The sequence below is a fragment of the Heterocephalus glaber genome, unplaced genomic scaffold (genome assembly GCF_053883595.1).
Source record: "Heterocephalus glaber isolate CG9 unplaced genomic scaffold, H.glaber_assembly_v1.0 deba00001571, whole genome shotgun sequence".
Lineage (NCBI taxonomy): Eukaryota > Metazoa > Chordata > Mammalia > Rodentia > Bathyergidae > Heterocephalus > Heterocephalus glaber.
This window is the reverse complement of record NW_028258356.1, coordinates 7,315,515-7,337,450: the sequence shown is the minus strand read 5'-3', so window position 1 is coordinate 7,337,450 and position 21,936 is coordinate 7,315,515. Positions and strand designations below refer to the sequence as shown.

Sequence of the window (21,936 nt, the reverse complement as noted above, 5' to 3'; positions counted from 1 at the left end):
TCAGTTATCTATCTTAATTAGAAATTTTCCAGGTGGTGGGAATGGAGGGTTATTAAGGGGCTTATGGTAGTGCTTCTAAACAGTGTTTAGTGTTTCATGTGTAGAAAATATGTAGTATGTCTGTCTTAAAAATCAATTCTTTCTTTCTTTCTTTCTTTTTGGTACCGGAGATTGAACTTGGGTCCTTGCCGCCTGCACAGCAGGCAGCAAAACCACTGAGCTAAATCCCCGGCCCTAAAAATCAATTCTTTAAAAAAACAGACATTAATTAATAGACAAAGCAATTCAAAATTCACCTCAACAGGTAATTTTGTAAAGCAGTAGTGGTGGTGATGAAGAATTGTACTACTTTAGGTTATACTCTGTAGATCTGGGCAAAGAATATTCAAGCATCAGATGACTATTTTCATTTTTAAGTCAGATGGAAATGACTTATGAATTTAAGCTTTAATCTTTCAATGTTTTCTTAACAGATATGAGACTATGTCCTTGGTGGCCATTATTGATGTTTCTAATTGCTTGGTAATAATTACAACTTTATATCATCTAGTAATTGAGTTAAAGCAGAAGTAAATTAGCCTTCAGGAACATACTGTAGAAAATCAATGGCTACTTTATGTAATAATCTGTATTGATAAAGAAGATACCAACAGAATTGTTTTGCATAAATCTAGATTATATTTGGATTGAAGTAAAAGCCATTAGTATGCTTGGCTTTAGTTACAGCCTTTGTGTCAACTATACCTTTTTTGGTTTACACACAGGTACACCACATGGGCATCAAACATAAGCATCCACATCACTCACTCCCATCTTTGTCCCAGGGTTAAAGCTCACTATATTTGCAGTTTTCAGATATCTGTTGTTTGCCTTCTAAGGACTATCAAGAACCATAGATAGGCATCTGGATGAAGTTTTGAGCTTCCCAAGGTGAAACAAGATCCTAGGAAGAGAAAGGATATTGTTCATAGTAATTGTGGAAGTAGCCTTGAGAAGTGCTGTGATCATTAGGAATTTGAATTTTCCTGGACATTGAGTTTTCCTAGAGTACATTTTCTTTAGCTCACTCTGCCCATTTCTGCTCTTTATGGGCCAATAAATAGGATAACTTCATGAAAAACATTTTCATAAAATCCTTTCCATGCCCCCCCTTTTTTTTTAAAGCACGTCAGCTGACTGTTCAGATGATGCAAAATCCTCAGATTCTTGCAGCCCTTCAAGAAAGACTTGATGGTCTGGTAGACACACCAACAGGATACATTGAAAGGTACAAGTCTTCTTTTCCATCCTTCTATTTTATCTTTCTATAATCAACATTACAGGTGTACCTGTTTTAAAACTCATCTAAGATTTTTGTATGTAATGGTGAAAACTTAATGGCTGTTAGGCTTATTATTTAGAGTTGGTCTTTTAAAGTTTATTTTGGTTCAAGTTCACAAGTACACTTGTACTTTTGTTAGAAATGCACAGAATTAGAAGAAATATGGATTTATTTCATTTGTGCCATAAATCATTAAGAGCCTAAATATCTTATTCTGCTTATAACTCTGCTCTACGATTTTTTTTTTTTTTTTTGTACCAGAGATCGAACTCGGGTCCTTGCACTTGCGAGGCGGGTGGCAGAACCACTGAGCTAAATCCCCGGCTCTCCTCTATGCTTTTAAGACCCATTCACATTAGATATGGATCATAGGTATCTATTACTGTCCAAATGTATCTCTACTTACAAGCTTCTTAATGTTACCTGGTTCTCTGGTATGTGTCCTACTACCTGCTTTTCCTTCGATGGGCTCCTGTCTCCATCAGCACACACTGTATTGTGGTGGGCATTCTTATGCATATCCTCTTAAGGAACCGAAAGAACTTTGGAATATATACATTTTAGTGAGATCACTGGTAGTTATGTAGGTAAATATGGGCCATTAGATATGGGCTTATTTATATTTTCTGATTTCTAATGAATTTTGATTTCTTTTTGTAAAGCTTGTGAGACTTAGGTATCCCATTTGTACCCTTTGTCCATTATCTTATTGGAATTTCAGTGCCTTTCATATTTTGTAGAAGTTCTTAGGTATTCTAGTTGTTATTCTCTTACTAGTTTTAGATTTTGTAAATGATATTTTGTGTCATTTCTACTAACTTTATCCATGGACTCCTACATTAAACAAATCCTTAGTTTTTATGTTAGTACATTTTTGCCTATGGCTTTTGTTTTTGAAATTTTAGGAAGTCCTTCCTAGTTCTGTCTATGTTGCCTGTTGTCTAATATAGTAGTGGTATTACCATTCACATTTAGGACTTTGATCTCTCTAGAGTCCACCTTTGTATTTAGTGTAAGCATCCAGTTTCTCTCCCACTCTATTTTTTAGTGAGCTAGTTTTTAAACTATTAATTCATTTCCTCATTTATGTGCTGACTATTGTATATCAAGTTCTTATAAACACTTGCATTTGTCTTTGTGTACCACTCTTCTGTTTCATTGGTCTTTTTGTCTGTTCTTTTGTCATTGTCTCTTAATTACTATGACTTTGTACTATGTCTTAATATCTGGTGAAACAGGTTGCTTTCTTTCACATTTCCCCACTCTCAGACACAATCTTCCTGTTTCATTAGTCTTTTTTGGCCATTCTTTTGTCACTGTCACACTTAATTTCTATGGCTTACAGTGTGTCTTATTATCTGGCAAGAAACGTTGTTTCCTTCCCTACTTTCCCATTCCCAAACACAATGGCAAGGTTGACCTAACCAGACCCGCATCCCACATACATTTAAATTTATCAAGGTTCTCAAATATTTTTAAATTCTTAAAATTTTGCTAAGAATTACACTGAATTTATATAGATTAACAGAAAAGTATGTATTTTTAATACTGTCTTATCTATATACTTTATCATAGTGTCTTACAATTTCACTGTTTTTATAAAGTTGGTTACATTCATTTCTGTATAATTCAGATGTGCTGCTATTGTAATTTTTAAATTGCGTTTTTAGTTGGCTATTTCTGATACACAGTGGAGTGCTGATGATTTTTTTAATGAGTTGATCTTGTATCCAGTAACTTTGATAAATTTATTGTAGTAATTTGTTTTGTCCATACTCTCTCTAAAGAGCTTATTTGCAAATAATAGCAGTTTTAGTTCTAATCTTCCATATTACACTGTATCACATTTTCCTGTCTTTATGACATCGGCCAGGATGTTCAGTACTGTGTTGAACATTAGAATTAAACGTAGGCACTTGTCTTACTTCCAGTCACTGGAAATGGTTATAAAGTCTGCCCATTAAATTCAGTTCCTCTTTTTTTCCATTCTTTGGTGCCAGTGATTAAACCCAGGGCCTTTGCACACGCCAACAAATGCTGCAGCATTCCAGCCTTCAGCGTCCCTCTACCCCCATCCCAGTAGTGGTACTAGGGATCGAACCAAGGGAGTGTTGAACTACATCCTAGCTCTTTTGTTTTGAAATAAGGTCTCTCTAAATTGCTCAAGCTGGCTTCTAACTTTTAATAGTCCTCCTCCCAACATTCTGAATAGCTGGGATTACGGGTGTATGCCACCATCTCTAACCCCTTTAAATGCTCTTGAATTTTATCATTACTCTGTTAAGTAAATATTAAATAAGTATTTTGGGTGTCAAACTAGTCTTTTCTGGAGTAAATTTAATCATAATGTGTTGTTATACTGTTGAGTGTTTATTTTATTTGGAGTCCTCAGTCATTAGTGTGTGCATGTATGTAATGTGTGTGTGTGCATAAACTTGCAGGGAGTGCCACGTAGGGAGTGAAGATTTCAATTGAAATAAGATTTCTACTGAAATAAACATCTGCTTTTATGTCATGTCCCCCATGCCTCCATTTTCTGCAATAACTTGGGTAAGATAAAAATAAAATTCTGAAAATTTACTTGGGCTTTTGGAGTTTGGGGATTAGAGCATCTGGGGAGTTGTGGGCTACTTTTTTTTTTTTTAACATTCTAGATACTTTATTCACGTTCTCCTGTGAGCCCTGGACTTTTATATTCTAAATGTAGATGTAATTTATCTGGGTTTTAAATTGATTGGTGTATGCTTTCTGATTTTTAGAAAAAGATTATTTTCCCTTTCATAATCTGTATTTTGCATCTCAGCCTGAGTAGTTGTCTTGATTTTTATTGATTCTTGGATCCCTCATTTTGCTTTTGATTTCCTTTTCTACATTTTTGTTACTGCTGCTCATTGATTTCTGGCTTTATTGTTGTGTAGCTCAGTGGTAGGATGCTTGCTTAGCACGCATAAGGCCCTGAACCTTACTGATTTAGATTTGCTTTTTCTTCCTTCATTTGTTCAGTTGATACTTGGTTCATTGCTACTTTTTCTTTAATCTGGGTTCTTTATAGCCTTAGTGTACTCAGTTTTTGTAAATGTCCTGTAAATGTTGGGTATGATGATATATATGCTGAGATTAATAGCTTAAGTTTATTATGTTTTTCAGATTCTCTTCTTATTATCTGCTTGATCTAACAATTTCTGGGGAAAATAGTATCACCAGTTAATTTCTTTCTGTCTGTAATCCTCTCAGTTGTGAGGTTGTACTTTTTTTTTTTTTTTTTTTTGGTACCAGGGATCGAACTCGGGTCCTTGCACTGGCGAAACCACTGAGCTAAATCCCCAGCCCGAGCTTGTACATTTTGAAGCTGTATTATTGGGCCTGTCTTGTTAAACTAATATGTCCTGCTTTATATTTATGGCTCCCCACCCCCGTTGTGTTTTTTAAGATACCTATTCCAGTTCTCATTTTTCTTGACTAAAAATGTAGTACATCTTTTTCGATCCTGTGTCTTCTAGTAGGAATGTTTGCTTCTTTATTAGTAAGTTCAGATTTACATTTTTTGAAATTACACTGTTTTTGGACATAGCACTTTCATCTTTCTTTCCCTCATTTTTAATTTATTGTACTTTCTTTTTCCCCTACTTTTCTGTTTCCATTTGTATAGATCAGGTTGTTTTCTGCTGTTGCAAAGTTAATGGATTCTGTTTTTAGTTACTGTAGTAATTTAATATGTAAGTTCATTCACTGATTTATTAAATATACCAACATCTGTAGTGTTTTATTTTTTCTGGTCATCTAATTTTTTCCTTTAATGCAACAATGAAATATTTACTGAGCTATTTGACCACGTATACTGTATCTGATATTTATATAGAATTTCTTATTTTTATGTCTGAAATTATTTTTAATGAATATAATGCATATCTGGCTACCTCCTGTGAAGCCTGAGCAAATTTTTATCTTGCTTTCACATCTGAATAATAGTTTGGTTATAAAATTATAAATTCAAAGTTCTTAAAAATCTTAAAAAATTAACTTTTTTCTTCTGTGCAGTGTTTTGTTTGATGTCTGGTGTTAGTCTGTTTCCTTTTCCTTTGTAAAGTTATTTGGACTTTTTCCACTGAATAGTTTACAATTGTCTTTTGTTTTTGATATTAATAAATATGGTTACTAAAAATTTTCCCTGATTATTCACATTTCTTAGGCTGTTTGTTTCCTTTTTTGTTACTCAGCTATTGGTACTTTTCTCATTCATAGTCCGAGCTTTTCTGTTTTCTTTAAGGCTGTCTTTTGGGAGAGCTTTTCAACCTCATAAATAAACTTTGTATTCAGTTAAATCTATCTTCATCCAGTTTGCTTGTTTTAGTCACATTCCCACTTTTTTTTGGTACCAGGGATCAGACCTTGGACTTGCGAGCCAGGTGGTCATATTCCCACTTTATTTTAGATTTCTTAGTCTTGTTTCATAATATCTTTTTTCATCTCTAAGTGTATTCACAGTCTTGTTTAAGTTCTTTAGCTAATCTTTCATGGATGTTGTTTTGGCCTTTGAAGATCACATAAACTGGATAATGTCATTCACTCAAACTGTTGGAGGGAGGAGTGAAGGTCACATTGTGGTCTGCACAGTGTTGAAGTTTAAGAAGGGGACAGGATGAGCCTAAACAGGATACCAGTTAGACTCAAATTTTGACAGTTCCAGGCAGTTATTCTGGTTTGCTTTGCTAGGGGGGAGGGAGAGAATTCTCCTTTGATTTTCTAGTCCATTATACCTAACTTGGGTGGGGGAGGGGAGGGAGAGAGGGAAAGCTTTTATCAGTTCTTCATGTATCCTAGGAACTCTGGCATTGGGTTCTTGTGAAGGGTGACAAGAACCCTTGTTTTCAAGGCAAGACCAGAACTTGAAAAGGATTTTTTGCAAAAATGGCTTTCTCCAACCTGTTCTACACTGTCACCTACTCCATCCTGTCCCCAGGTTGCAGCTCACCCTACACCAGTTAAAGTTGGCCTTTAGCTTTACTCAAAAGTTGCTTGTTGGGGGTGTGTGCAGGTCTGTGTGTGTTTGTGTGTGTGTGTGTGTGTGTGTGTGTAGGGGGGGCGGGGTGAGGTGATGAAATAGTTGCTTTCTTCTTGGTTCTAAAGCTTTTAGTGTTAATTATGGGATGGGAGAGAAAGACAGGAGCCCATGATAGTTCAACATTTTGGTGGAAGGCAGAACATTATTTTTTCCTGTAAGAGAAAGTTGAAATTTTAAATGTTTAATATTTGTAATAATCTTACCAAAGTACTGGCTAAGAGAGAGAATTACTTGATTTACAAAAATCTGTTACAGGAAATTTTAATGTGGATTCTGGGTATGTTACATAGATTCCCTGACATTAGGTAAATTTGGAGTGTGAACATTTTGCAGGATGGTAGAGGGTTTATTAATTTTTAAGCATCTTCATAACCTAAGTGTATAGTTTAAAAAAAAACAGTGTCCATAGCATATTATATGACATTTGGATTATATTTTAATAAATCTGTTATTTAAAAGATTTATGTGATTTTTAAGTAACAGATTTCTCGAGATTAAAAAGTTGTGTTCCCTCTTCACAATATACTACATTTTTGTTTGTTTGTTTGGTACTGGGGATCGAACTCAGGACCTTGTACTTGCGAGGCAGGAGGCGGAACCACTGAGCTAAATCCCCAGCCCTATTACATTTTTATTTAATGTGATTTCAAATACCAAATTAGACTAAGATAGAAAGTAATGATATATTGTCCTTTTCTCCAAAGTACATATGTTTCTGTCCTTTGCTCTAATTACTACAGGTGAGGTGTAAAGTAAAAAAGGAAATAGCACAATTATTCTCATTTAAGATAGTCATGATAAACTGTTGCATTTTAGAATTGAGGTATCATTAGTAATAAGTTTAACACTGGCCTTGATTACATTTACAGAGGTTAGGGTTGACTACAATAATTTCTTTTTTTAGAAATTTGCATTACCTGACTAAATTTCTACTTTTGAACTATTTTAAAAAGGATGAATGAATTTATATCGGTCTTGAATCACTTTAACTGCACCTTTTCCTTCAAAGAGGAAGCTTATTCATTCACTTTGATGCTTCAATTTCAGTATGATTAAAGAAGTATGACTGGTGTTTTTTATTATGATGCTATGTAACTGGTTTCTAACTTTTCAGCTTGCCTAGGGTAGTTAAAAGAAGAGTGAATGCTCTCAAAAACCTTCAAGTTAAATGTGCACAGATAGAAGCCAAATTCTATGAGGAAGTTCATGATCTTGAAAGGAAGTATGCTGTTCTCTACCAGCCTCTATTTGATAAGGTAATTCTCTCTACTATTTATCTAAAATTCTAGAAGACAAGCTTGGAAGTACAAATAAACTTTCAGCTGGTGTAGTACTAAAGTGGGTATCAGAAGTACTTAGGAAAACTACAAAGACTATTAGTGTCTTGGTATTCATTGATTAAATCTATCAGTTCTTAGTAAGAAATCCCTAATGTTAAGCTTGGATTCTAGTGTTTTTATGCAGGCTTCTATTATTATTTTAGCGATTTGAGATCATTAATGCAATTTATGAACCTACGGAAGAAGAATGTGAGTGGAAACCAGATGAGGAAGAAGAAGTTTCGGTCAGTATCAACTTTATTTTACTATAATTTTATTTTATTTTTTTTACTACCGGGGATTGAACTTGGGTCCTTGTGCTTGCGAGGCAGGCGGCGGAACCACTGAGCTAAATCCTCAGCCTTGTACTGTAATTTTAGATAACTATCTTTTAAGTTGTCTGAAATGTTAGCGTTTGTTGATGAAATACAGTGTTAATATAGTTAGTGGTGTTTTTATACCTAGGAAATGGTCTCTTTCTTGCAAGATGTATAGTGCAGATGAGCTGTTGTTCAGCCTGGCACTGTCTATATATACCCAGTCATTTTTTCCGTATGTTTTTGTAAGATTTCAAGTTTATGCATGCAGATTTTTCTTTTAAACTTTCAGACAACAGGCAAAGGTTTGTTGCTATTTTTCAAGTGAATGGAGAGTTAAGTGAGTTGTTACCAGTGAATGTTAGCTGTGAGACAAATACAGTGCTGCTTTCTAGCATAGCTGTTCTAGTATTGGTAGATTAAATAATGAAATATTTTGATTAAATATACCACAGCATGACAGACTAGACAAGTGGTGGTGAACCTATGGCATGTGTGCCACAGCCAACTGTTTTTAATATTGAAAACTAAAAGGTTCACTCACCATTACTGCACAAGACAATATTTTGCTTTTCCCGTTTGCTGTGTTTAAAAGTCTTTTTTTTAATGCTTTTCTTTATAAAATGTTTTTGCCTATGCTGCGTGGTCCCGGTGGTCTTTTTGGAGGGATATGGTAGCAGGAATTTTTTTTTTGGTGGTGGTGGTACTGGAGATTGAACCCAGGGCCTTCACTCTGAGCTACCATTCTCTGCCCTTTATTTTTTTATTTTGAAGAGGGTCTAAATTGCTCAGGCTAGGCTTCAACTTTCATCCTCTTGGTTCAGCCTCCCATAATGCTGGGATTAGGGAATGTGCCACCATGCCTGGCCTAGCAGCAGTGTCAATGGAATGGGTAACAGTCTTTCCCTAACTAAACTAGAACTTTTTTGGCTGAAAGTTATAATTAGTGGTTCTAGGTGTGTTAATTTTTTACACTTAGGGCACTGCTTGTGTAATTTAAGGGGACATACAAGAGTTTTTCAAGAGGTTTAATGTAGGTATTCCATAATATATACTATTACTTACCAAGGAGGAGCTGAAAGAAAAGGCCAAGATTGAAGATGAAAAAAAAGATGAAGAAAAAGAAGATCCTAAAGGAATTCCTGAATTTTGGTTGACTGTTTTTAAGAATGTTGACTTGCTCAGTGACATGGTTCAGGTAATTTTATTCATAAAAACACTACTTCACCTGAAAGATAAACCTTTGAAATTTAAATGGCTATGACTGTTCTCAGTATTGACCTTTAAAGAATGATTGTTCTTTTTTGAAATAGCATAATCTGTAGAATTAAAATTACAGGTTTTTTTCTCTTTATTTGCAGCCAAATAAACTACAGTTCATTTTTTAAAATTAGATGATGAAATAAATAGTCTCATTGGTAATTGATAGTTATTGACTGATGCTTTCTTATAACCCAGTGCATTGTCTTTACATTGCTTAATATGGAGGTAGGATAGGACAGAGAGAATCTTAACCAAGTTTTTTGTTGCCCCAAAAGAGCTTTTCATTCTGGGGCTAGAACTCTTCTAGGAAATTTGAGAAATTAGCTTTTTTTGGCGGGGGTTGGGGGGTGTTGAGACAGGGCCTCTCTATGTATATGTAGCCCAGGCTAGCTTCGAACTCTGTGATCTTCCTGCCTTGCGCCACCACACCTGTCCAAAATGTGCATTTAAAAAAGAATACTGTGAAGATATTTAACTCATTTACAGTTGTATTCTCTGGGAAACCAATACAGTCACTTTCTTAGGGATACCTTGCCTCTTCAGCATTTCTTGCACCTCTTATCATTTCTTTGGTAGTACTTGTTAAGTTACATTGAGAAAAAGAAATTATCTCAATGTAGTGACTGCTTATTGCCCTTCTACTTTAGCAGAGTGAAAAGGAAAAAGCAGCTAGAAAAGCCAGCAGTTGTAACCAGGGAACTTTAAAGCAGTCACACATCCTATTTAAATTTATTTATTTTTTATTTTTTTATTTTTTGGTACCGGGGATCAAACTCAGGACCTTGCACTTGGAGGCAGGCACGGCGCCACTGAGCTAAATCCCCGACCCTAGTTTTCTATTTTTTAGACTGTTGATCTTGTGCAATGCTGTAGTTATTTGTTTAGTGTGTTTTTCTGTGTTAGTGACAGAACTATAGCATAGGCTAGTATCACTGTAGGTCGTAATATGGAGAGTAATTCTTAAGGTTACTTTATTACTGTAAAAAATACTGTGTCTCAATCTAGTGTTTGTTTAGTAAGAACATTCATCTTAAAATGCCACATTACTCAATTTTATTACTCTTTCAATTTGAAGGAACATGATGAACCTATTCTGAAGCATTTGAAGGACATTAAAGTGAAGTTCTCAGATGCTGGCCAGCCTATGGTAAAAAAAACAACTTTGAAAATATGTGGGGTTTGTTTTTTTTTTTTGAGATAGGGTTACACTAAGTAGTTTAGGCTAGTCTTGAATGCACTGTAGCCCAGGCTGGCCAAGAACTCTCAGTGATCCTCATCCTCCCTCTCTAGTGTTGGGATTACAAGTGTGTGCCACCACGCCCAGTGAAAGTTTAAAAATAGATGACATTCAAGAGTTAGGGATGAAGGTGAGAAGGAAAAAGGAACTGCTGAAACTATAATTGTAGGAAATAAATATCTGGATGTTAGCAATTGTGATACTGCAGTTACTACTTTTTCTTCTATGAACTTAAGCTTTTTAAAATATAATCACTGATCTTGGATTAAAGTAGATTAAAAAATAATGTCAGCACAACATGAATAAGTAGTTACATAGACTGCAAAAAAGTCACATGTCTGGCAGTTACATAAAGAAATGATATTAGAGGGACTCACTCCTCCAGGAGGAAAGAGCAGCTGACAGCCTTTCCTAAAAACTAATGGTATTATGTTAACAATGGGCAAAACTACTATAAAAGTAGGCTGTAGATTCCTATGGTTGAACTTCTTCTGTGTCAAGTTCAGGTTCTAGTTTCATATTTAAAAGTCTCCTTTGTGGGGAGATGAGAAAGAAGGGAGACTTAGTCATTTCATGTGTATTTCAGCCTAAATGATAGTTATAAAGCATTTTGCTATTTTTAAAACATAACTTAGGATTTCTCTTACATGTCATTATATTTTAGGGTAAGGAAAACATTCAGAATTCTTTATATTATAAAAGCCACAGGTTAAGCTCTTTATAAATGCATTAAAATTCATGATGAAAGAATTAAACTAACTTTTATGCTTTTTTTAAAAAGAGTTTTATCTTAGAATTTCACTTTGAACCCAATGAATATTTCACAAATGAAGTGTTGACAAAGACATATAGGATGAGATCTGAACCAGATGATTCTGATCCCTTTTCATTTGATGGACCAGAAATTATGGGCTGTACAGGGTGAGTTAGTTTTAGTACTTTAACAGAATGTTGTATTCGTTTTTGTTGTTGTACTTAATGTATTTCCATTGTGTGTGTTTGATGCATACATAGTTTGTCAAGCATTTCAGTAAAATGTGCCATTTTCCTTCAGTTTTATTAGTGCCGATGACTATAACAGCACCTATATTTGTAAAAGAGTACACTATTAACTATATTATTTTGTAGTTTTGCTAATCATGTATATTTTAAAGGTTTGGTTAAAAATAAAATTTTTCCAGTTCTGTGACAAAAAACATTTGAACTAATTACCTTCTCAAAAAAACTTGGAAGTTGAAATACAACACTTCTAAAAATCTAGTAATTGAAAGTGCTAATTGTGGTAAAAATATATTTTCCCTTTATTTTGCAAGGTGCCAGATAGATTGGAAAAAAGGAAAGAATGTCACTTTGAAAACCATTAAAAAGAAGCAGAAACATAAGGGACGTGGGACAGTTCGTACTGTGACTAAAACAGTTTCCAATGATTCTTTCTTTAATTTTTTTGCTCCTCCTGAAGGTAAATAGTGTTTTAGTTTGGGTATTGATGGTTGTTTTCCTTTGAGCTTTGTTGAATTTCCTACTCATTTTAATTTCTTTTTTCAATTTTGCAGTTCCTGAGAGTGGAGATCTGGTAAGTGGAATTGTTAATTTATGGAGTTGTTGACTATATGAGATTGAAGCTGTGGTCCACAAAAGTAGAGTGGGATGGTTCTGCTAGCATTGTTTAGACAGGTTGTTTGCATTGTGCTGGGGGTTGAATTCTGGGCATTTTGCATACTAGGTGAGAACTCTGCTACTGAACCCCACATCTCCAGCCTGCTTCTAGCATATCTTCTAAGGCCTGCAGTCCATAGGGCAGACCTTTCAGGATCTGAAAAAGTGTTCATTCAAGATGATGTTGGTGTCACTACTGAGAAACATTGACAGGAAACACTTTCTTTTCTAAAATTGTTTTCTTCCTTAATGAAAATAGAATGTATTATGTCATTTATACTACTGATTGAACTCCTAACTGAATTATGGTTGGAACTCTTTGCTGTCCTTGTTTCAGTGGAGATATGTTATCATACTGTGGCCATATTTGTTCATATATGTGGCATAGCTAAGAACTGTGAAATGTTTCTGTTCTTGCCATGTATTCTGGAGTGAGGAAAAACCTCAAAGAAGGCTACAACAGGCAGGGATAGGCCTGGCATGTTTTGAATTTGTTTTCTATTGGCCATGGTTTCTAATTTAACTGTGATAGTTTAAGCAGTTTTGTATGTATATGAAATTAGAAATTGTATTAATTTGAACACTTTTTGAATTTGAATAATGTTGACTAAAGCTTAGACCAGATTCCCGAAAGACTAGTAGTGTCTGGAAAGAGTATTAACTGGCGTGAGTCAAAATGTCTTCTGTCAAACTGTCTATGGAAATATATAACAGTGTGTGAATTGTAGGTTAAGAACTACTTAGGAGCATTAAGATGGAGCATCACACAATTTTCATGTCAGTGGATGGGTTGAGGTTTGTGTTGAGTACACTTTAAACATTTACTACTAAAAACTGATGGTGGCAGAAAAATCTCACAAGTTGTGCACAGAAAGCCTCCGTTTGTGATTAGAATTCCTTAATAGTCTTAAACATATACACCCATTTCAATAAATTTTTGTTTAGTCATGTGGATTATGTTGATGACTCGTATTTTGTGTAACTCATTGTTTATTATGAGAACTTAAATAGGATAAGGGTGGTATTGAAACCCTATATAGCCCAGGCTGGCCTCAAACTCACAGTGATCCTCCTGCCTCAGCCACCTGAGTGTTGGGAATACAGGTGTGCATCCAGATACTTAAATTTAAAAATTATTTTTAATAATGTCAATTATATCTGTGCTGTGCTTTACCATTATATAGAAATCCTAGACTGGCTTAGTTGATTTATTGTAGTCATTAAGTAGGACTCTACTTTGGCATTAAATAGATTACAACTATACTTTAACTGTACAAGCCACTTGGGTACCATGGTCTCTTATTTCCCATATACTTAATGTTACCTATGAAAGCCTGAGATTTTTTTTCTTTTGGTATTCCAATGTGTGTTTTCAGTGGAAAATTGTCATGTAACAAAGTTACATTTATATTTTACTGTTTAAGCCCCCTGAAAAGCTAGGCAATAGTTCTTAATTTTTATTTACCACAATTTCTCCTCCCTCCCTCCCTCATTCCCTCCCTCTGGTGGTACTAGGGTTTGAACCCAGTGCCTTACACATGCTATGCAAGCTCTCTACCATTAGCTACATCCCTGGTCCTTATTTTACTTCTTTTCTTTTTTTTTGGTACCGGGCATTGAGCTCGGGTCCTTGGGCTTGTGCAGCAGGCGGCGAAACCACTGAGCTAAATCCCCAGCCTCTATTTTACTTATTTTCTACTAACTTTTTATGAAAAATATATAAAGCTAGCATATGTAGATGACTACTTGATCTACATGAATATGAGCTAATTTTAGATTGACAGAAAGTAAAACATAAAGTTGAGGGTTTCTTTTTTTTCAGTGCTGGGGATGGAAGCCAGGGGTTAACAGATGATGAGTAGATGCTCTTCACTAACTGCACCCCTAGCTCGAGTTTCTTCATCATGACTTAAATGTAGACAGTTCACATATGTCAAATTACAGTTATTTTCAAATTATGTGCTTTTATTTTCCTTTTAAAAAATAGGATGATGATGCCGAAGCTATCCTTGCTGCAGACTTTGAAATTGGTCACTTTTTACGTGAGCGTATAATTCCAAGATCAGTGTTGTACTTCACTGGAGAAGCTATTGAAGATGATGATGATGATGTGAGTAAATTTGAATCCTGCAGTGAAATAATTTGGTTAGGGTTTGATATTTTCAAAGGAAAATAGTTTGGTAATCAGAATTGCTAAGTTAGATTGAACTTTTTAAAAGTAAAACATAGAGGGCCAGGGATTTAGCTCAGTAGTGCCGCCGCCCAAATGCAAGGACTGAGTTCAATCCCCGGTACAAAAAAAAAAAATTAAGACATAGAGAAAGTAAAGTTGGGCTAATTAGTGATAATCTTAGATACCTTCTCTGAGTCTTAAGTATGGGTTCTTAGGATCTTTGGATTTAATCTTTTTTTCCTGCTAATAGGAAAGTTATTTTGAATTAATGGAACTTGTAGTTAATGTTATTAGAGCTCTGTGTTGCATATGGCCACATAAAATACAATTAGGACTTATTTACTGTTTAACATTTATTTAGGGGCATAGAATTGTCATCTAAATTTATATTAAATAATGATTAAGGTAAAATGAGGCTGCCCTTACAGGTTTTAGCTGTTGTGTGCAGTGTGTTTCACACAGGTATAAGCCAGTGATACTTATAATAATAGTTGTCTAATTACACTTTATCCATGTAATTATACTGTTTAATTTTATGAGGTTATAGATAATAGCGCTAGGTGATTTCCTTCAGCTAGTATGTGCTTTAATTTATAATCGGTCACTTTAAGAGGTGTTTTTTGTTTTCACCTTTTAGATTTAAATGTTTAGTATAGGTGCTGCCGAAGTGAGCACTATATTAAAGTATTTAAAGGGGTGGGTGTTACAGTATTCTCACATGTTATATTCATTCATATTTATCCTGTTTTCTCTTCAGTATGATGAAGAAGGTGAAGAAGCAGATGAGGTAATGTTTACCAAATGAGCAAATAATTGTGTTTAACACATTGAGAAGCAAATTGAGTGACTTATGTATTCCTTTGCTATAATCTTTCTGTGATTTGGGATAAATTTTGGAAAATAAATTGACTTTAGAATTCTACAGCCAAACAATGTATGTATTAAGGTTTCAATAAATAAATTGTAAAACTCAGCAACATTTTTTTTTATTTCAAATAATTTTGTTCTGCTGCAGGGTTATCAGCTCTTTGAAGAAGTCAAAAGCTGCAGTAAACTTTTCCAACGTTGGCTGCAGTAAATCTTTTCAATAAAAGCTCTCTGGATGTCTCAAGTTGTGTTGGGAAATTTTTCATATTAGAAACTTGCAAATTAAATTGTATTATCACCAAACTCTGTAATCATGAAAATCTGTTAACCCATAGAGTAAAATGTATTGAATTTCCCCGACATTATGAGCCATTTTTTTTCTGCTGTATACCTACTTCATGGATGCATTTTGAACTTTAATATAGGAAGGGGAAGAAGAAGATGAGGAAAATGATCCAGACTATGACCCAAAGGTGAGCAAAATTAGTGCTGTTTTGTTAAACTCAAGGCAAGCTAAAGTAAGAATATAGTTTTATTTTTCTCCATTACACTTACTAGAAAAGCCCATTGGTGTATACCTCCCCTCCTTTCCAGCCCGTACTTGTATTTTGAACAGTACACAAATTTCAGTGGATGTTCCCTTAGCATTGTATCTTTTTATTTTTTTAGCATTCTATTTTTAATGGCATTTTATTTGGGGCTTTTTTTCCCCTGCAGTTTTAAGTGTTATACATTTATTAGTTGTGGCCTTAGCCTGTTTTCCCTCTAAAGGAAAGCTTATAAACAAAATTAGTTTTAGGGGACCGAAAGTGAGAGTGCTTGGAAACTGGGGAGTAGTGTTCTTGTTAACATTTTCCCAGCCACTGTTAATTTGTTAGTTCCTCAGGGTCCCAGTCAATAATTCCTGGAAGTTTAATTTGTAATACTTTTACCAACTACAAAATACATAATGAATTATCAAGATTCATTGAAACTTAGGATTTGTCTAAAGTTCATGTACAGTGAGTCCCTGACTTACAAACATTCGAGTTGTGGACTTTCACAGGTGTACTGTATAAGACTCACTTTGTCAAACAAATTGAAACTTGTTTGTAAGTGGGGACTTACTGTATTCAGTGCCGAAAAATACCCAGATCGTACCTAAGTGGCAGATTTTGTAAGAAAGTAACTTAAAATCAAATAGTGTGACAGGTATGAAATAATCCTAATAGCCATGTATAGATGAAATTAGTATCTTTGAAGATAAAACAGCATAACTGGTAAAATGGCTACCAAGTTATTTTAAGATGATTTAGTGTATTGTGGAATTAATGGTGCATTGTGAGATTTTAGGCTTTCTTGTAGCATTTTATTGACTTGGTAAGACTGGGTAATTGCCATCATTGTTCTGTATCATTTTAATTAGGTAAAAATTTCGACTGAAGTGAGATATTGTGATAAAGGTAGTCTGTTGAGAAATACATCAAAGTAGGTAGAAGTTAGATTGACTTCTTCTTTTCCTTTAACAGAAGGAGCAAAACCCAGCAGAGTGCAAGCAGCAGTGAAGCAGGATGTGTGTGGCCTTGAGGATAACCTGCACTGTAATAGCCTAAACACAACTATTATTTACTTACAGCCTTATGTTTTTGTATTTTCTTGGTAGACTAATTTTTTTTTAAGGGAATTGATATTTTAAAGACCGATTTGTTTAGCATTTTAACTATAGTTTTACTGTCAGATACGTTGAATGCACAGATTCTCTGAAGCATGTCCATTCATTGCTGCAATTGGGTTCTTTGCATCATAGAATAATTGGAGTATAACTATGAAAATTAACTTTTTCCTGAAGAACCAAAAGTTTGCCTGCTAGTAGTAGAGTGGGTTTAAGTCGGTAGCATAGTTGTGGTTTTCATTTTTTTTGTGTTATAAAAATGCAGTGACTTATATTAAGACAATTCATCATTTAAAGGGAAAAAAAATGAACTTATGGTTAAGAATTTCCAGTAAGACCAAATCTCATAATTGTTAGCTTATTAATGGATTTTTATATTGTAGGTGATAGTTGATTATAAGGAAGCCTAACTTACATGGTTATGGTTACCACAGGGAAGTGAATAAAACCTAGAATTTGCAGAAGTTAAACTGATACTATTTTAGTGTACTTCTAAATTTAACATCTATTAACTAAGCATCTTTTTTTTGTGATAGGGTCTACCTTCTGCTTTCCTGGAAAGGATGACTTTACATCATTTGATGAGCCTATTTCACGTTTTTTTGGTTGTTTATTTTTGTTGTTTGCTGTCTAAAATAAAAATGTTAAATGCAATTTTAGTTCTCACAAGGTAATGTCTTAATTTTGTACTAATTCAGGTTAGAAACAGAGGCTTAACTTGGATTCATGATAATTGTGCCCAGTTTAACATAGTGAAGGAAAAAGAGCCAACTTTGGAAGATCTGATAAGCAAGTGGAAAACAAAAAGTAAAAGCATAAAACCTAAATGGTTTGATACATTTTTTAAAAGAAGAAAAGTTAAATTTCATAGTTTTGGATTATAACTAGTGAGAAAGCCCTAAGCCTCTGGTCTATTCTGATCCTTAATTGCTTAGCTATGTCATTTACCCATGTTTCTGTTTACTGTGTATTAAAATGGGTAGTACTGTTTACTTAACTACCTCACAGATGTGTTAAGGCATAGTACGTTAAATTTCATGAACTGTTTCTCAGTCTCACTTAAAGCCTCAGAAATTTGAACCTATTTGTACCACAGTGTGATACTCAGAATTTTATTCACACCAGGCTTTGATAATTAAACTGGAAAATGAAGTTTAAACAGCCCTTTTGTGGATCTGGCCATATAACACTCAGAATTCATGTGGCTACTATTTTAGTGAAAATGGATGGGGATGGGTTTGTTTCAAAAAGTCCAAGGATCTTTTTTTCCTCCGATATTCTAGATGAACATATTGTAGTAAATAGTATAGAGATTATGGGCCTAAAGTGGTAATAAGACCATTTTGGGGAGGGGAATGCCATTGAGTTTGAAACTTTAGAGCCACATTTAAAATACCTCAGGCTAATTACTGTTAATTTGGGGGGAATGAACTTATTTTTGATAGAGTGCACTAATTCAAGAGAAAGTTCTAGAGTTCCTGCTGTTAATAAAATTACTTTGAGTTGATACATTTTTACAGGTGATAGTTTTCTTTTTGAAAATTTAGTATTAAGGACTTAAAATGTGAACACATTTGTGTGGAACTATCCATACCTCTTGAGAATCTTAACTACTGGAAATCCTTAACCAATCACAGTAGTTTTTTTCCTTTTTATTTTCAGAATTTTGATTAGACATTCTGTGTTGATATTTTTGTACCCATATTTCATCTAAACATAGCTTTTTCTGATCTTTAAAATTTTAATCTAAAGATAGAATCCCATTTTTAATTAACTTAAAGAAGTGACAAAATCACTTTTTCTTGTTCCTTTAGGAAATAGCTATTGCCAAAGTGAAGAGGTAGATGATATTTCATCTTGTTACGTAATGGGGTTGTGGTTTGCAGAGGAATTGTTTTCTTTGTAAAATTTGAATTTCAAGGGATGTCAGTGTTCATTTATGCCATTTCTTCATTCCAAGATGGTTCTATTCCATTTTAGAAATTTGAAATATGTAATTTGAAATCCTTAAATAAAATTTGGACTTAATTTTATAAAATATTCTGGTGACATTTGGATTTTTTAAAAGAATACGAATATACACTGCTGTTTTTGAAGATTGAAGAGCAGAGATGTCTAAACAGGCTTTGACCTGTAAATCTGTGTAATTACGAGAACAACCTCCTTATCCCTGCTAAGTAGAGTTCTTTGAAAACTAGAAAGATACTCTGCAGTTCCTGAAGGATTTTATTCTTGGTTATCTACAGACATTCTTGACACGTCAGAGTTTCTCTTTACATTCTCTAGTTTTAGTTTCCACTGACCCCATTCTCTGACTTATCAGTAAGCTCTAGAAATGCTAAAAATCCCATCTAGTCATCTATTTAGGAAAAAAAAAAAACTGGGACTTTTGGTTATTCAGGTAAACAGCACAGAGCAGCAGTTCCACACATTGCTTAGTTGTTAGTGTAACAGCTATCTGACAGTTAAATCTGTAATTTCTTAAAATTCTTAGTTCACTAAATTGGTACTAGTATTACTATTTTACATGTGAAAATACCTTAATTACTTGGAATTGGAGAGTTGGTACTTAAAAATGGGATTCTACCTCTTTCCTTTTGAGCTCATTTAACAAACATGAAAAGGAGATACTAACTTTGATAAAAATACTTTCATGATTCTGTGACTAGGTTAATGATAGTGATTGCCATGTGACAGAGTCCCTAAGATAACTGAATTAACAGTATTACTGCTGTTTGTAAGACTGTGGATTTGTGGGTTTATCTCAGTTGCAGGCTGTACCCATTATCAAAATTTGGGTTACTGTTTGTGAAAACCTTACCATGCCATACAGAACTATGAAGCTAATATTCAAATACTCTTTGCTGTGATTTGAGGGCTTGGTTTAGAATTTGAGTACATTTTTATGGGTTAGTTGTGAAACAAATTTTAGCCTTTATATTAACTATTTAAATCAGGCCAAATGTTATTTTAAATGTACAAAACAGTTTAGAAGAAGCCTGTGTTCTTTGTAGGAACTTTAGAAAAGATAAAAATATATATATATATTTCAGTTTTTAAGAAGTCTTCTGCCACTATATATATATATATATATATATATATATATGTGTGTGTGTGTGTGTGTGTGTGTATGTATGTGGTAATGAGGTCAATTTTGATTTGAAAATAAGTGTTCATAATTTAGGTAATTGTTGTTTCAAACACAAAGTCTCATACCTAAAAAGTAAATGTAAACAATAATGGTAAATTAGTAACTGAAGTTAACTGAATAGATGTATACTGGTTTTTTTTGTATACTGGTCTAAAAATCTAGATATTAAAGTATAACCTGGATAAAAGACAAGTTCACTTAATGCTTAATGTGACTTTGGAAAAATGAAAACATCTTTGTTCCATAAAATTATTTTCCTTAAGGTTAACTGTTCGTCCAAATTGATGTATGGTGATACCTTGGTTTGAGAGCATAAATGTTTCGGAAACATGGCTTGTAATCAAACATGAGTCTTCCTGAAAGAAATAATGGAAACTTGGATGATTCCTTCCTCAACCCCAAAATACTAATATAAAAGTGATTACAATACTGTAATATAATACAAAGTAATAAAATACACAATATAAAAATATAAATTAACCTGCACTTAGCTTTGAAGACTTTTGTGAGTGGTCTGAAGGAGACAAGAGGAGGGTTAATTGTGTAGAACAACTTTATCACTGATGGAATCACTGCTATTGGCTTGGTGGAATCCTTTTCTTTTCATGTAACTTTTTTTATTTTTTGGTACTGGAGATTGAACTCGAGACCTTGTGCTTGTGAGGCAGGCAGCAGAGCCACTGAGCTAAATCCCTGGCCCTCTTTTCATGTAACTTTTCTTTTTTGGTAACGGGGACCATGTAACTTTAATAAACCTATCCAATGACATGTGCTTTTTGCCTCCTTTTGGGTGCTTTTCTGCAAAATTTTGCATTTTCCCACATCTCCCTAATCTCATTTGAAATGGGTTCTTCTGCCTTTCCCTCTGACGTTGAGATAACTCTTGCTGTTGGGATATGATCACCCACAAAGAGGGTGGGTGGTGGGGAGAGAAAAGCATTGGCTCAGTGTTGATCCTGTGATGTTTGGTGTCACATACTACTTGTACTGCAAGACACCACTCTTAGCAAGTTAAAATTTGGTAGAAATTTTTGCTTGTCTTGTGAAACAAGTTACTCAACAATCCAAGGTTTTACTGTAATTTATTTTCATTACCAGTATAATGTGTATCATTTCTTTTTGACACCTACTGCACTTTGAAGTTTTTTAGAACATACCAACTATAAAATTCTTGAGTATAATAGAAATGGCTCCACAATTTAGAAACAAATTATTTGTAAGAAATAAGTCTGCACCTTTTCGTATTACAAATTGAGCATTGGTAGCTTTTGTGAGTGTTTTGAACTTTATTTTGAAACTTAGTAAATGTCACTTAAAAGCAGTGCTTTTTCTTGTTTTTTTAAAAATCTTAGAATAAGTGATTAAAAATGAAAGTGCCTGGAGCAAGGGAATTAGCTCAGTGGTGCTGCTGCCAGCCTCACAAGCTGTCAAGGTCCTGAGTTCGATTCCCGGTACCAAAGGAAGAAAAAAGTGCCAAGCAAGTTGACAGATTTGAAAGTATTATTCATGATAAAATTAGGAATTGTGGCCGTGATAAACTTAATGAGAGTGTTTTTTAATAGAATACTCAAAACTTACTTGAAACCTTTTAGCAGAGATCTCAAATATGCATAGGAGTTGTAAACTGCAATTTTAGGTGGAACAACCAAAGTAAGACATGATTGATAGAGTTGGCTGTTGGAAGGTAATAACATTTGAAGTAGGCCTCAGGGCTAATAAAGGCCCTGTGATTATATGTAAGAAACTGGAATGTAGGTAAAATGACAAGAATAAGGGCTGAGGTTTGGGGAGTAGGGAATAAGATGGTACAACACGAGCTGTTTAGAGAAATTCATTTCCCTTAATCTTGCATGCAGACTTAATGGATTCAAGTTTTTCTGTAGTGAATCCCTTAAGTCAGATTCCAGATTGGTATTTTT

At 34.2% G+C, this 21,936-nt stretch overlaps 1 protein-coding gene across 16 annotated transcripts in view; it reads left to right on the top strand.

Moving 5' to 3' along the window:
- Nap1l1 (nucleosome assembly protein 1 like 1) overlaps positions 1-21,936 on the top strand; it is a 39,613-nt gene that overhangs the window by 16,042 nt on the left and 1,635 nt on the right. For 4 of the 16 annotated variants that reach the window (XM_021258512.2, XM_021258513.2, XM_087192451.1 and 1 more), the window contains 12 exons: positions 1,165-1,267; positions 7,498-7,639; positions 7,867-7,947; positions 9,089-9,217; positions 10,358-10,429; positions 11,301-11,440; positions 11,833-11,978; positions 12,073-12,092; positions 14,163-14,285; positions 15,106-15,135; positions 15,641-15,688; positions 16,724-17,525. In XM_021258512.2, the coding sequence (XP_021114171.1) occupies positions 1,165-1,267; positions 7,498-7,639; positions 7,867-7,947; positions 9,089-9,217; positions 10,358-10,429; positions 11,301-11,440; positions 11,833-11,978; positions 12,073-12,092; positions 14,163-14,285; positions 15,106-15,135; positions 15,641-15,688; positions 16,724-16,759 (1,070 nt within the window). In that variant the 3' untranslated portion in view covers positions 16,760-17,525. Of the gene's footprint in view, positions 1-1,164; positions 1,268-7,497; positions 7,640-7,866; positions 7,948-9,088; positions 9,218-10,357; positions 10,430-11,300; positions 11,441-11,832; positions 11,979-12,072; positions 12,093-14,162; positions 14,286-15,105; positions 15,136-15,363; positions 15,689-16,723; positions 20,210-21,936 lie in introns of those variants that run through there. The other 12 variants (XM_087192452.1, XM_087192449.1, XM_021258509.2 and 9 more) reach the window with 9 other exon arrangements.